General features: G+C 38.8%; 1 protein-coding gene and 1 pseudogene across 1 annotated transcript in view; one reads left to right on the plus strand and one right to left on the minus strand.

Moving 5' to 3' along the window:
• PRKACB (protein kinase cAMP-activated catalytic subunit beta) overlaps positions 1-8,213 on the minus strand; it is a 113,493-nt gene extending 105,280 nt beyond the window's left edge. Inside the window, exon 1 of the mRNA XM_025417858.3 lies at positions 8,021-8,213. Coding sequence (XP_025273643.1) covers positions 8,021-8,066 — 46 coding nt within the window. The 5' untranslated portion in view covers positions 8,067-8,213. The remainder of the gene's footprint in view (positions 1-8,020) is intronic.
• Positions 8,214-8,812: 599 nt separating this feature from the next.
• LOC112640989 (protein SET-like) lies at positions 8,813-14,632 on the plus strand (annotated as a pseudogene).
• The last annotated feature ends 1,437 nt before the right edge of the window (positions 14,633-16,069 follow it).

The raw sequence follows: 16,069 nt of genomic DNA on the forward strand, positions 1-16,069 counted from the left end.
CTCATGTCTGTCTGTCTGTCTCTCTTCCTTTTCCTCAAATAAATAAAATTTAAAAAAATTTTTTTAAAGATTTTATTTACTTATTCATGATAGACATGGGGAAGGGGCAGAGACACAGACAGAGGGAGAAGCAGGCTCCATGCTGGGAGCCCGACGAGGGACTCGATGGCGGGACTCCAGGATCACGCCATGGGCTGAAGGCAGACGTTAAACCGCTGAGCCACCCAGGGATCCCCCAAAATCTTTAAAAATTTTTTAAAAAACATAAAGAAATCCAACTACACATAGTATGCGAAGAGTTTTACATGAATAGTAGAATGCTATGTTTTATTTCCAATACACTCCTCTAATGACCAACATTTAAATAATCCCGTACCTATAACAGAACATGAGGATATCTTCAAAGATTACTATGGTGATTCAGAAAATTGTTTCTGAAGTTAAAATTCAGAGGCTATCATTTTTTAAGTAGAGGTAAAAAAATTTTCCCTAAATATACTACCTTATATATGCTCACATTGAGGCTCATTTGCCACTTCTCTACCCACATAATTTTGTGAGAACCTTCTATAATTCATTTCCAAGTCTTGGTACTTTTTAAATGTACATTCTTTCTCTTAACAAATATATTGGGACAACTGGATTATAAAACTAGAAAAGACCAGAGACTGATTATCAAATCCATTCTTCTCAATTTTACAGTATAGCTTGGAGACATTAAAAAGTAATAGAAAGTACTAGAAAACAGAATCTAGATTTTTTCTAATTGTAAGTTCATGTTCTTACTATTAAATTATAGCCCAACTTTTTAGGATCTATTTGAAAGCACTCTAGAGGAAGAAAACATATTTACTTGGTAAAATATATATTGGTACTATATTTTACATTTTCTTTCCACTATTCCATGTGGCTCTATAAAGCTCAGCAGTTTACAGGATGCATACTTTAATTATGAAAGCAATAATTTATCTGATGTTATTATTTTTATTATTTTTTAAAGATTTTATTTATTCATGAGAGACACACGGAGAGAGGCAGAGACATAGGGAGAGGGAGAAGCAGGCTCCCTCTGATGTGAGACTCGATCCCAGAACCCTATGATCACAACCTAAGCTAAAGTAAGATGCTCAACCCCTGAGCCACCCAGGCGTCCCTTATCTGATTTTAAATGATTTTGTTTCTTCAAAAGTTAAAGCATTTTCATCAGTGCTTTAGCTTTTACTCTTTTCAAAACAAAAAAACTAAGGTTTTAGTAGCCATACTTCTTAATTTATAGGAATTATGCCAGATGTTATAGTTCTATAAGGCCAGCTACCCTTAAAAAGGGGAGCAAAATGAGGATGTTATACAGAACATATCCTCTGACCATCCAAGGTCATTTTCACCTTGATGGCTGGAAGAATTAAAGGTAATACACATATAAAATAACCAATCAGATATCATTTTTCTCAGAAATGCCACAAGCACCCTGAATTCAATATGCCCTCCAATTCTGCTCCTCTCCTTTTATTAATTTCCTGACGCTATTACTGGCATCACAACCCATCCACTAAGGCACAGAAACTAAAAACTTGAGCATTTTCCCCAAATTCTCTTTTTCCTCATTCTCCAAGTACAATTTGCTTATTTTCATTTTCCAAAGCTCTCAAATTTCAGATTATTCCTGCATCCCTACCTCTACCACCTTGATTCAGATCCTCAAAGTCCCTTACTTGCACAAGAGTCTTCTAAATGATCTCCCTGCCTGTACCCCACTTGTTTCACAGTAACTCATCTTCACATTACTATCAAAGTGATCTCTCTAAAACTCAAATTTTATCATCTCTCTCTCTTATTACAATGTCTACAATAGCTTCCTAATACCTATGGAACAAATTCAAAATCTATCCATTACATGGCCTCTGTCCATTTTTCAGTCTTATCTTTCATTATACAATTTCCCTTCTCTACCACCAACTCTATCCTCTATCAATTAGTCATAATGGGCAACTTACTTTCCTTTTCCTATATATCCTATTTTGTTTCACTCCTCTGCATCTTTGCTCACTGTGTTCCTCCTACTCAGAACACACTTACCCCTGTAATCCCGCTGGAACAGTTACCATTTTCAATATTCAACTCAGAGTTCACCTACTCTTTGAAGTCCTTTTTGAATTTCACCCTCCCCACACCAGTAAAAATGACCATACTTTCTACTGATTTCTCCACTGAGCTTTAAGGAAAGGATTTGTAACAGTTTTTCCCCCCTACTAATTTCTTTTTTTTTCCCCCTACTAATTTCTTGACAAGTAAGTCTCCTCTTTCTGGAATGCAGACAATCTGGAGCAGGTACTGTGTCATACTCGATCTTTACTCCCATAGATTTGCATAGAGTCCATCACATATTAGGAACTCAATTTTGTGGAATGAATGAATGAACCAACAAAGAAAATAACTATATAGGATACTCTTGAAGGAATATTTTTAAATTAAAATACCCAAAATAAGTTGGTACTGACCAGGGTATATTTACTCTCATAAATTACACATTTTTCTATTTAATATACTTTTTTCATTAAAAATTTAAGACTTGGGCAGCCCTGGTGGCTCAGCGGTTTAGCGCCTCCTTCAGCCCAGGGCGTGATCCTGGGGACCGGGAATCAAATCTTATGTTGGGCTCCCTGCATGGGGCCTGCTTCTCCCTCTGCCTGTGTTTCTGCCTCTCTGTGTCTCTCATGAATAAATAAATAAAATCTTAAAAAAAAAATTTAAGACTTATTCCCCTGAAAAAACCTGGTCACATATGTATAGTAACATTGATATCAACTAGATACGTAATTTTGTAAATTATACTAATTGTTTTATTTTATTAATGTGATAGAGTATCAAAATGATTTATGATCAATTCCTATCTGAAGGATGTTAATACCTAACCTGGCTTACCTAGGATCTTTACGTGTGCTGCTTCTGCTACTCAGCTGTGGCTTACTTTTCTAAGCTGGCTTTCATGTCTTTAATTATCCCACTGCCGGCAATGAAAAGCAACAATCTGTCTGTATCCTAAGTGAAGGACACTGACTAGGAGAATGGAAAAAATGGTTCCTGAACACGATAATTTTATGCATTAGATAATCTGCACAAAATGAATTACAACATCATGTAACTGGATGAGATAATATGTATTGATTATTTAGTGTTGCTGTTATGACCCTTTTTTTCTTTTTTAAAAATTTTTAACTCGAAAACTACTCCCAAGTACTTCTGCCAAGCTAGTAAATTGGAACAAATATCTGCTACTGATTTTCCCTTAAAAACATCTGATAATTGAAAGCTTTAAGGACAGAAGTATGAGATCATTAAATTTTTCCTAAAGAGCATTTAAATCTACAAAAATTTTCAATAAAAATATTTTCACTGAGATTCAGTATTAAAAAAAGTAAAAAAAAAATTATCGTAGCACCCAATACAGAAATTAACTTTGTAGTTAACTTTACAGATTATACACAAATTACGATAGTAATCCATTCACTAAATTTATAAAGGCTTATTCAGGGGAAATGCTTTAGAAATAAGTTAATTCCTAGTATGAGAAAAGATAAATCCAGCATTATGTCAATCAACGCATACTTGTGAGGATCCAAATTACCAAGATGATGAAAAGATGGGTTGGCATTTTTATTAAACACAAAGGGAGTTATGTTCTAAACCTGTGCTGTCCAATATTCCAAACATTAATAGTGACATAGAAGTTAAAAATTCAGTTCCTCAGTCATCCCGGTCACATTTCAACTGCTCCATAGCCCCATAAACACCACATTAGACAACAGAGAAACATTTCTACCACAGCAGAAAATCTGACTGGATAGTACTACTGTAAACCATAATGCAAATTCCTAAATACTTTTAAAAAGGCAATATAAGTTTAAATAGCAATGTTTTGATTGGCTATTTATCAGGAAGGGCAAGTGCACATTTACAAATGAGAAAAAATAATTAAATACAAATAGCAATGAAGGGTATATCAATTGATTTATATGGCTTAATTTGAAATTTCATTATTTACACTAAATCTGATTTAGATTTTCAAGGTAATTTAACCTTCGATCTCATTTTATAGGTGAGGAAACAATCTAGAGAACAGTACGAGAAAAAGCAACTCTCCCATTTAAGATATTTAATATATACAAATGAAGTCACTATCCAAAACAACCAAAAGTTCCTATAATGGATAATAAACTGAAATAAAGTGAAGTCTAAGCTATTTTGTGTATTTTAGAATCAGCTTTTCCATGGGATATACATAGGATATTTGCACAGTGGTTAGGATGTTGGGTCTAGGGGTTAGGCTGTCTAGGTTCAAATGTTGGTCCTTGACATCCTTGCTGTAAGCACTTAGGCAAGTCATTTAAGTTCTTTGAGCCTCCATTTCCTCATATATAAAATGGAAACAATTAAACTACCTCATAAGGTTGGAAAGATTAAGTGAAATTATACATGAAAAGTATACAGAGAAGCTAGCTAGCTCATAGTAAGCCCTCCAAAAATGTTAGTTGTTATGAAACTTGCATTTTGGTTGAACCTACTCTACTGGCGACTTTCTTTGCTTAATTTCTATTCACCTTCAAGCTCTTAAGAGATACTTTGGAAAACATTGAAAGATCATTATGTAAACACTAGGTTACATGGTGGCTCTACCACTTGCAGTCATAGGAGAATCTGCATCCAAATCTTTTTTTTTTTTTTAATATTTTATTTATTTATTCATGAGAGACACAGAGAAAGAGAGGAGAGACACAGGCAGAGGGAGAAGCAGGCTCCACACAGGGAGCCCGATGTGGGACTCGATCCCGGGACTCCAGGATCACGCCCTGGGCTGAAGGCAGATGCTCAACTGCTGAGCCACCCAGGCGTCCCTGCATCCAAATCTTTACCAGCACTTCACCCACCTACCTCAATATCTTTGTTATGAAAGTATAATACGAACCCCACAGGCAACCTGTGGGGACTAATGTTTTTAAAAAAGGAAGTAAACCACAAAAAAACCTTCCCACATTAAAATGGTGGCATGTGCTTTTTTATGTTGGTGATTGTGGGTAAAGAAGTGGGAGACTGGATAAGTAAAACAATTGTGAATGACAAGAGTTTACAACTTCTCAGATAATTATATAGTCATATATTTAAAATTTACGCTTCTGTGTATTAGTGGAAGTTTAAGTAACTACACTCAAATTTGGAACACATATTTTTGGAAGTAAGTCTTTATAAATACACAAAACAGTTGTTATATAATGGTAAGAGATGTTCTTTCAATAAATTTTAAGATATATCAATACAATTTCCTAGTTCACTATAATAGAACATTAAGTACCCAACATAATGTTATCTCTAGAAAGTATGGAAATGACAATGGCATCTCCAAGTCCTACCCAAGAAAATGTTTCATTCTAAGAGTAGAGAGATTTCAAGAATACAACAGAAGCACCAAATGGTCAAAGCTTTATTCTTCTGGAATATTTGATAATGAAGCTCACCTATATGAGGCATGGTTCTAACCAAACCTCAAATCTTAACCTTATACGTTTTAATATCATTTCAAATCAAACATTTTCCTATGGGTAGTTTTCAGAGTTCTAACTTCACTTTCCATGTTAGCACTTATCATAACTTTTATAAGTACATTTTCTTTCTCATCCTAGACAGTAAATTTCTTGAGCTTTTACTTAGAGTCTCCAAATGAAATCAATATACTCGGCAGACATTTTGAAAATATATATAATAATTGATTATTTCATGATGCAGGATGGAGTCAGAGAACCAGATTCTTCTGTTCCTTACTCTGACATCACTAATAATCTGATCTCAACTTCAGCTTCTTCAGAGGTCAGGCTCTTTGGCTTTGAAATGGAATGATTATACAGGCTGAGCTCGAGATTGCTTATATTTCTAACTGAGCTCAAGATTGCCTATATTTCTAAAAGTTAATGCTATTATGCATCAACGGAAGTTTGAATAACTACATTCAAATTTTGAAAGGCATATATTTTCAAGAATAATCTTTTTAAAATACACAGAACAGTTAGGTTTGTAATGGTAAAAGCTATTCTTTCATTAAGTTTTAAGAGATATCAATAAACTTCCTTTATTCACTACAGTAGAAGAGCAGCATCACACACCTGATAACATTGCTCCAAATGAAATTACAAAGTGATCAACACATGACATTTCCAGTAACTGTCCCTTTGAGATTTCATTTGCTATTTTCTTTTATCATTTCACAACATTTATTCAAACTATTATACTGACCTTCAGTTTCCATAAATAAACTTACATAAAAAGCTGGCTAACATACTTACTAAATAGGCTGTCACTAATAGCTAAAGCTCAGGAAAGAATGTATTCCTAGGAATAATTTAAATATATTTAGACAAGCATTTAAAGTTTCCATTCTGTTTTCTGTAGATATTCCAACATTATCCCATAGTTCTGAGCTTCAAATCAGTACTGTCTCCAGGAGAAGACAGTACTAGTATTAGTTTGTTGACTTAATAATGGAAATACAGAGATCAGGGAGGAGTCTGCTATCATTATTAAAAATAGAAACACTACACAGACCCGTATCTGCTAATGAAAATCATTAACATGATTCAATTGCCGAGCACACTCTTCTGTAACACAGTGAGCACGTTTTATCTTTGATTTAAAAGGAAAAGTGATCATTCATCAGACAAAAATTCTTCACACTCTCCACATTCTTTTACTTCCTGTACAGTTACTACATTTGTGCAGTTAAAAATAAAAGATGACAAAGTTCTACCTCTACATTAGCTTTTGAGAAATTTCCCTATCAACATAGTACGGCACGGTCACTGATAATTTGTATGACAGTACTTCAAACTTTTCTGGAGCTCCTGAAAATCAGCTCCAAAAACCTCACTGGTGAAACATAAACCATATAATCTGATCTCATTACTCTCATTAACCAAAATGAATGACTAAATCTTTCTCCAAATTGATTCTGCTTTGTTGATGCAGAAAAAGAAAAACACACACACACACACACAAACAAAAAGCTATTTCCTTCATGCTAAACCACAAAATCAGCCTAAAACATGTCACAAACATAGAAACACTTAAAGATACCGATGACACACACTGGAGTAAATCATCTGGCATTCCCTCAAGCGCTAGGATGTCATTTACTCCCGGCGACATAACCAATGCCATTTGCTGATTAATTGTGAATTATATAAAATCTGAGGTGAACCCGACAGAGGCACATCAGTTTTGTTTTGTTCCGTTTTGTTTTCCCACAACCATCCTGACTGACTGACTGACTGAACTGTAGAGAAATGAAATCCGCATGAGTTTTTACTCTTCGGTGTCACCTGCAGAGCGCCTGCACGTCCAGCCATCGGAGGGAAATTCACCGTGTTCTGGAAGCACCTCAACTCCGAGGGACCTTTAAGTTTCACAGACACTCTGGGAGATGCCCGAATGTGCTGCTTTTCCAGGGATAAAGTTGCGCTTCGGTCTCGCGGCAGCTTCCGTTCCGAGCCCGAACGGACGCCGGGTCTCCGCGACACAGCTGCCTCCTCAGAACTAACCTCACCTGCCGGGGCCCGCGCGAGCAGCCCCTCACCGCGCGAGAAGGCTGGGCTGGACCCAAGTGATGGAGGGAGGAGAGCCAACTCCGCCGGCAGCGCTACCTGTGGCGCCGCAGAGGTGGTCGGGGGCAGGGAAGCGGGGGCTGGGCTGGTACCAGGGGCTTCTCCCCCCGGACCGCGTCCCCTCGCTCCAGAGAAAGGGGATGTCGGGGAGCCCTCTTCTCCCTCCATCTCCGGCCCTCCCGGCGGAGCTGGGGGGAGGGGGTGAGGGGAGGAAGGCGGCTGCTCCCCAGCCCCCCCCCCCGCCCCGGAGCAGCGCTCGGCGGCCGCCGCGAGGCCTGGACCGTGGCCGCGGCCTCGGGGCTCCCACCCGGAGGGGCGCTCGCAGCCCCGCGCCGGCCCGCCCGGCGGGTCCCCAGAGCCGGCCCCTGACTCACCGCTCTCCACCTCGCTGCCTTTCTTGGCGGTCGCCGCGTTCCCCATGACTGGGGCGATGGAAAGAAGGGGCCGGGGGGGCGGGGGGCGACGCGGGCCGGGGCCGTGCCGGCCGCTCCACGGGCTGAGGGCAGCCCTGCTCCTGCACCGCTCGGCGCGCGGGCGCCCCGGTCCGGGCGGGAAGCCTGGGCGGGCTCGGAGGGCAGGGCTTCAGCCAACTCCTCACTCAGCCCCGGAGGCAGCAGCCGTAGCGGCGGCGGCGGCGGCGGCGGCGGCGGCCGGACACTCCCCTTTCCCCCGCCCCGCCCCCCTTGCTCGGGGGCGCCCCCTCCCCCGCCGCCCCCCTCACGGCCCCGGTATTTCTCCGCGGGCGGGCGGGCGGGCGCGCGCGCCGGAAGTGACGTGTAGCCCGGGACGCGGGACGCGGGACGCGGGCGGCGGGGTGAGGGGGCCTGATCCGGGGCGGGGAGCGGGGTGACCCCACGGGCGCCCCCGCGGCCCGCCGAGCCGGCGTGCGTCGCCGGGGTTGAGCTCGGACGCTCCTCCGTGAGGTCTGGGAGCGGCGCGGGAACCGCTAGCTCCGAGGAGCCCCGCGGCGTCCCCGCCTGGCGTCCCCCGTGCCCCGGAGCGGGGCCGCGGGAGGCCGCGCGGGGGCCGGGCTTGCCTCGGGAGCCGCCGGTGCGCGAAGGAGGTGGCGAGCGCGGGGAAGCCGCAGTGTCTGGGCGGCCTCTGCCCCGGGGACGGCCTCGCGCCTCCTCTCCAGCGTGGCTCGGAGCCCCTCTTTCCTGAGGAGATTCAGGTAGCCCCTCAGCCCGTGACACGCGGTCTTCCCGGTTCCCCGGCGGCAGCCCCAAGCCCTCTGATGTTTCCAGGGCGGTTGGCTTTCCGGGATTCCGTGGGGCCCCTCAAGGTTTTATCAGACCTCCCAGGTGGAGATCAAGAAAATCCTACTTCTGCAAAAAAAAAAAAAAAAAAAAAAAAAAAAAATGTGCATTGGATTTAGCAGCTTTCTGCGTAGATGTAAATAAACGCATTCCCAATTGATCATACGCATCTTAGAGCACGTGAGTTTTCATAGAGTTTTATTTACCGGGTGATTTGTGCGGCGCCGTAATATATTTTTGTTGCATGTTCCTTTGAACTTCCCTGCGAGCATTTGTTCCAAAGTCTGTCGCTTCCCGAGGGCGAGACCACAGAAACTTAACTTTGCGTCTCCATGGGCCTAGACCTGGCACAGTTAGGACTTCATGGAAACCTGCTGACCTGCAAGTAAGCCAAGGACAAGTTTTCAGAATTTTAAAAAAAAAAAGGTTTTCATTACTAACCAAAATAGTGCTAACTGAAGAAGTTCCTCAGTTAACTCTTACCGTTTCTTATTACCGATTCTGTTAAATTTAACAAATATTTATATTATGTATACCGTGTGTGCTATGTATTATTCCAAGTACAGTATAAATATTAACATTGATCCTCAAAACCGTGTGACATAATGTAGCTTTAGTATCATTATTTAATGTGCAAACTGAGGGAAGAGAAGTTAAGACATTTACTCTAGGTTACACAGCTATTACCTGGTGGAAGCAAGATTTGAACCTGGGTGGATGGGCTCCAAAGTTCATTCTTTTGTCTGCAACACTGATCAGAAACCTGTAGAATGTTGTGGGAAATTGGTTTCTCATTTGAAATACATCGACTTGAGATGTAAGAGATAACAGTTTACTTTTCGGAGAATTTCATTATACGGTAGTCCCCTTTATCCACAGCTTTAGTTATCCACAATCAGGAAGCAGAGGATTCTCCTGACCTACCAGAAGGAAGGTCAGTAGTACCTTAAGGAACAAGAAAAGTGAGTATAGAACAATAAGATCAGAGAGAGACCACATTCATATAACTTTATTGCAATATACTGTTACACTGTGCCTAATTTATAAATTAAACTGTATCACAGGTATGTATGCATGCACAGGAAAAAAACATTGTTCCTTTGGGATTTGGTACTATCTGGTTTTAGGCATTTATTGGGGTTCTTGGAATATATCCCCCATAGATAAATGGGGAAAGACTACTGGGTTGTTTTAAGGGTTTCCACTAAATCCAAGTAATATAAAAATAGCAGAAAAGGGTTTGGACTAGATGGAGGTTTTGTGTCAGCATGCAATAATGTTGCGACAATGTCACATCTTTCCAATCACATTTAGTTTTGTGTTGTGGATGTGACATTTGCCCTACTTATATAGAAAATTCAATACATAACATTAAACCACATATATAGCAAATTAAAGACAACCTTTTAATGTACTTTATTTTGGAGGGAGTCTTTCTAGAAACCTGGAATATTCATACTGTCTTCATTGGGGTAAGTTTTAAAATGCATGCCTTTTTAGAGACTAGCTTTCATAATAAAACAGTGGTTATAGACAAATTTGTCCCTTTCCTTAACATGATTTTGAGTTCTAGGCCTCTAATAAGAAGACAGGCATCTGCTGAGTAAATCAGTAGTTTGCAGAGGAGAGCATTGACTACTATTAGAGTTACATACACCATAACTACATTCTGGAAAATTAGTAAGTAAAATACTCAGCTTTACAAAATTTTTCCCTTTCTCAGTTTATGATTAGTTAAGAAAGTAAATTAATGATTAATGAAAAGAATGATCAACAATTAGAGATCTCTTGTTATTCTTTTTTCCTTATGCTATTATTTGTTGTATTAGCTTACACTGCTTCTCTGATTCAAGGAAGATTATACTTTAAGAGTATAGTTTAATAGTTTTCAGTTAACATTAACAATCATTTAGATGTAATTATATACAAGTTGCCTTTTCATTATTAGAGAAGAGTTCTCTGTAGGAAACCATTGTTTATGTAGCACATAGAAAACTACATTTCAAGAATTCCTTTACATTCCAGAAGGGGCAGCAATTTCATTAACTGTCCTTCAAACGATTAGCAATAACATGGGGCAATTGCTGTCCTTTGCCACTAATGACTCTGCTATAACCTAGACAAGTGCAAAAGCAGAACTGTATCTTTCCGTAGGAAAGCAGACACAGTAAGAAGGGAGTCATACAGAGAAATGACTTTGAGTCCTCTTCTATATATTTTATCTAAGAATCGGCAGCACTATTTAGCCGGGAAGATTATATTTCACTTTGGAAATAATTAGTCCTACATTTTCTAGTACTTTGTAAAAGTTTTTACTAAATATAAAAACATTTTCACATGCCTTTTTTTTTATCTGATCCCCACAACAAACCTACATAAACTAGACAGATTAGCCCCGTTTTATACATGAGCAAAACAAAAGTTCAAAGAACTAAGGTAACTTGGCCAAGATCACTCAAATGGTAAGTGTAATAGCACTAGATTTTATATACCCTCTTGTGAGAGACAAATGTAATCTCAATCCTCTTTAAGGTTAGGTTTTATTATCTACGTTTTACAGATGAGAAAAATAAGGCCTAGGAACTAAGAGTCTTGACCCTTTTATTCCTAGAGGGATCTCAGGAATGAGAAAGTGGGCAAAAATTAATAGATTATTATTTTTATTAATTTTATAGTTTATATTATCAACTTGATTTAGAAGATTTTTTAAAAGCAAAACACCCTCAAAAATAATCTATGCCAGAAAGATTTATTTTTCCTTTACAATCACCAGGACAGATAAGCAGAAGTTGATAATTGTTGGAGAATATGACCAGGTGATTTGTTTTTTATTTTATTTTGCATCAAATAAATGCAAGTAAAAAATGATTTAACCATCATAAGATTATGGTTATTTTGAATGATAGCTAATAATCCACATAATCTGATATTTCATTTTGTACAAAATTGTATGTCCTAAACCAAACAATACCACATTAAATATCAGGCAAAGGGCAGAATAATACTTCTGAAATGAGGAAGTAATTTTATAGTTAATAAGTTACAAATATGTTCTAATTGTTCAGATCATTGTAGTACAATAAGGAGTTTTCTTCTTGAGCATAATTCTAATCCCTTTACTTGATAACAAATTTATTATCTGAAGTTTGATATTCATCTTTTTGGGTATTCTTTACAGATGAGGAGACTAAAAGAGTTGACTGTGGTAAGTCACCTCAAAGTCAACAAAAATGAACTAGTTAACAGTAGAATTGTAGCTTATCTCTTGTGTAAGATTAGAATACAAACTGAAAGTGGTTTAAGAAAAAAAGAAAACATGGAGGAGAGAATAAAATCAACATTTTTTTTTTCTTAAAATGTAATACATTCTCTCAGAAAAGGTATGTTTGTTTTGGATAGTCAGCTTTTCCTAGTTTGTGTTAGTAAAACTATGGCTAAATTTCTGCTATTTTAGTTTTGTACTATGCATTTTTTGACAATACCTGTAGACCAAAAATAACACTCAAATTTACAAAACATTCGTTTCTTTATGAAATCACGAAACATGGGGCAAGGGCTTTCATGAAATCTCAACTTTTACAATTGAAGCCCATCTTTGACTAAGGTGAATCTGGCCCACTAAAATAAAACTATATTCATACTATTCATTGATAGTAACAAACAGAGTGGTGTGTAATGAAGTAGAAAGGTTTGAGTTTTATATTCAGAAAAATCTGGATTCATGTTCCATTATAATCACCATCTGTAACTTTCACATAAATTACTTAATTTCACTTGGTCTTTGTTTTCCAAAGTGTGAAGTAATATGGATTAAATTAAATCATCTGTGAAAAGTACTAGGATAACTTTTGTCATATAATAAACAGTGAAGGTAACCCTATGCCCACCTTGCAATAACGTTCAGTGTTTTCTTGTATTTATGTTTCAACAATAAGCATTCAGTGAGTTCCTACTGTATGCAAAGCATAAGAGTATAAGATTAATAAAATCTGTTCTCTTCCCTCAAGATTTTGTATAAGGCAAAACGAACATGTAAGTAATTATGTAAATCACTGTAATAATTTGTAATTATTCCAAATTTGGGATAATCGGAGCTTCTTCCAGACGTGCATTTTCCCAGGTTTTTTGGAGTTTCCTCAGCATGGCCGCCAAACCCCAGTCTTTGCTCCCACCTCAAAGGAGGAAACCAAGACTGCCTCCTGCTCACAAGCTGGAGGAGACATCAGACCTCTCAGTACTTGCCAAAGGGAGAAAAAGAACAGCAAGAAAAAATTGAACTTATTGATGAAGTACAAAATGAAATAGACTTAATAAATATGCTAATGAGGAGATTTTGAAAGTAGAACAGAAATAAAACAAACTCTGCCAACCATTTTTTCAGAAGAGGTTGGAATTGATCACCAAATTTTGATCCCGAATTTTTGGGTGACAACATTTGTCAGCCGTCCACATTGCTTGTGGAGGAGGATGGAGAGGCGTTGCATTATTTGATAAGAATTGAAGTGACAGCATCTGAAGATATTAAATCAGATTGCAGAGTAGATTTTTATTTTGATGAAAACCTTTACTTTCAAAATAAAGTTCTCTCAAAAGAATTTCATCTGAATGAGAATAGTGGTCAATCTTCAAAAGTCCATTGAAATCAAATGGAAATCTGGAAAGAATTTGATGAAATGTTAAGTCAAATACAAAATAAAGCCAGCAAGAAGTGACAGCATGAAGACCCAGAGAGCTTCTTCACCTGGCTTACTGACCATTCTGATGAGTTAGGAGAGGTCATCAAAGATAATATTTGGTTGCATCATTATACATGACAATTATCCCTGTATCATACCAAATCAGATGTTATGAAAGGATGTTGTAAGAATTACAACCTTCCCGGGACACCTGAATGGCTCAGCAGTTGAGCATCTGCTTTTGTCCCAGGGTGTGATCCTGGGGTCCAGGATCGAGTCTGGCATCAGGCTCCTTGCAGGAAGCATGCTTCTCCCTCTGCCTGTGTCTCTGGCTATCTGTCTCTCTCTCTCTCTGTCTCATGAATAAATAAATAAAATCATTAAAAAAGAAAAAAAAAGAATTACAACCTTCCCACTGGAATGTAAGCTATTTTGTGATCACTATTTCCACTGTATCCAGAGTGATGTCTGGCACATAGTAGGTACCCAATAAATATTTGTTGAATGAATGAGTAAATGAATGAACAGTTTCAGAATAGATCATGTTCATCTGGGGGAAGCCTTGCATGCCATTTAAGAAATGTGGGCTTTGTTCACCATGCAAAAGAAAACCATTGAAGATATTTAAAGAAAAGAGTATTATAATCCCACATTTTATTAATAAGCTAACTTTGCTAGCAGAATGGTAGATAAACTGGATGAACAATAGATTGGCAGCAAGCAGACCTGTAAGGTAGCTGTAATAGAAGAATGACGAAGTCATTAAGGTGTATAGCAGCAGTGGAGAAGAAAGGATGTAAGTGAGACATTTGGATATAAAATCAATAGGACTTGGTATTTATTAGGGCTCCTATAATGTAAGGGATAGAAGCCCAATTCAAAGTAGCTTAAGAAAATGTAAGCAGGGGATCCCTGGGTGGCGCAGCGGTTTGGTGCCTGCCTTTGGCCCAGGGCGTGATCCTGGAGTCCCGGGATCGAATCCCGCGTCGGGCTCCCGGTGCATGGAGCTTGCTTCTCTCTCTGCCTGTGTCTCTGCCTGTCTCTCTCTGTGTGTGTGACTATCATAAGTAAATAAAAATTTTTAAAAAAATTAAAAAAAAAATGTAAGCAGAATTTTTGGATTAATGAACTGGAGAGTTTAGATTGTCCATAGCCTTAGACTTAAATTTGAGAGTTTAAGGCTATGTATCTCCACTTATCTGTCCTAATTCTGTTTCTGTATATTGAGTGTATTTTGCCAAACAGGCTCTCTGTACATTACAGATTTATATCCTCCCAGCTTAGTAACTTAAGGAACAGTTCTTCTCTTTCCCAGTATCTACATATTATAATTACTATTTTATATATAACTATGCTAATATAACAATGGGTCACCTGAGTGACTCAGTCGGTTAAATGTCCAACTCAATTTCAACTCAGTTCATGATCTCATGGTCATGAGATTGAGCCCCACAATGGACTCCACACTCAGTGTGGAATCTGCTTGAGATTCTTTATCTCACTCCACCCATATGCCTCCTCCCCTTGCTCATAACCCCCTCTCTCTCTCTCTAAAATAATAAAATCATTAAATATATATATATCAGTAAAATAATTAAAATAAATATAAATAATTATACATATTGGTTCTGTATAATTCACATGACCATTTCTGTTGAAGGGAGGAGACAGGGTACCATGACTGACATGGAATGAGAAAAGTGCAGTTTTATTGGAGAAATTGTCATATAGGATAGGTAAAAGCAACAGATACCCCATACATTGAAAATAAGAAAGATAGCTTCTAATCAATTTTCCATCTTGGTGACTGGATAATAGAGGTTAGGAATGAAGGAGAGAAACTAGTTTTTAAATTAATGAGAGGTATATGACTTGGGACTTGGGTATATTGAGTTTGAGGTGGTAGTGTGACATCTAAATGTGGATAATGGGGATCCCTGGGTGGCGCAGCGGTTTAGCGCCTGCCTTTGGCCCAGGGCGCGATCCTGGAGACCCGGGATCGAATCCCACGTCGGGCTCCCGGTGCATGGAGCCTGCTTCTCCCTCTGCCTGTGTCTCTGCCTCTCTCTCTCTCTCTCTCTCTCTGTGTGTGACTATCATAAATAAATAAAAATGAAAAAAAATAAAAAATTAAATGTGGATAATGAATAGCAGGCAAATGTAGAGTTAGAGCAATACAGGAGTTGTGAAATAAGTTTAAAGACAACAGTCAAAGCCACAGCTCTGAATGAAATCTCATTGAACATGGAAAGAATAAAAAAGCATGTAAGGGTAGACAATTATGAAACAAAAGAGAGGGGAGTTCTAAAAGGAGTTTGACGTGGTAGGAGTCTGGAGTGGTCAGACAAGCTGAAAGAAAAACAGGAAATGTAGTCAGAGGTCAAAAAGAATGAGAGAGTACCAATTTGATTGCATACTAGAAGTTATCTAATATAAACAATATTGGAAGAATATACAGATGCTTGTAGGAAAGAAAAGAAAGCTGAAGAAT

Source organism: Canis lupus, chromosome 6 (genome assembly GCF_003254725.2).
Source record: "Canis lupus dingo isolate Sandy chromosome 6, ASM325472v2, whole genome shotgun sequence".
Taxonomy (NCBI): Eukaryota; Metazoa; Chordata; class Mammalia; order Carnivora; family Canidae; genus Canis; species Canis lupus.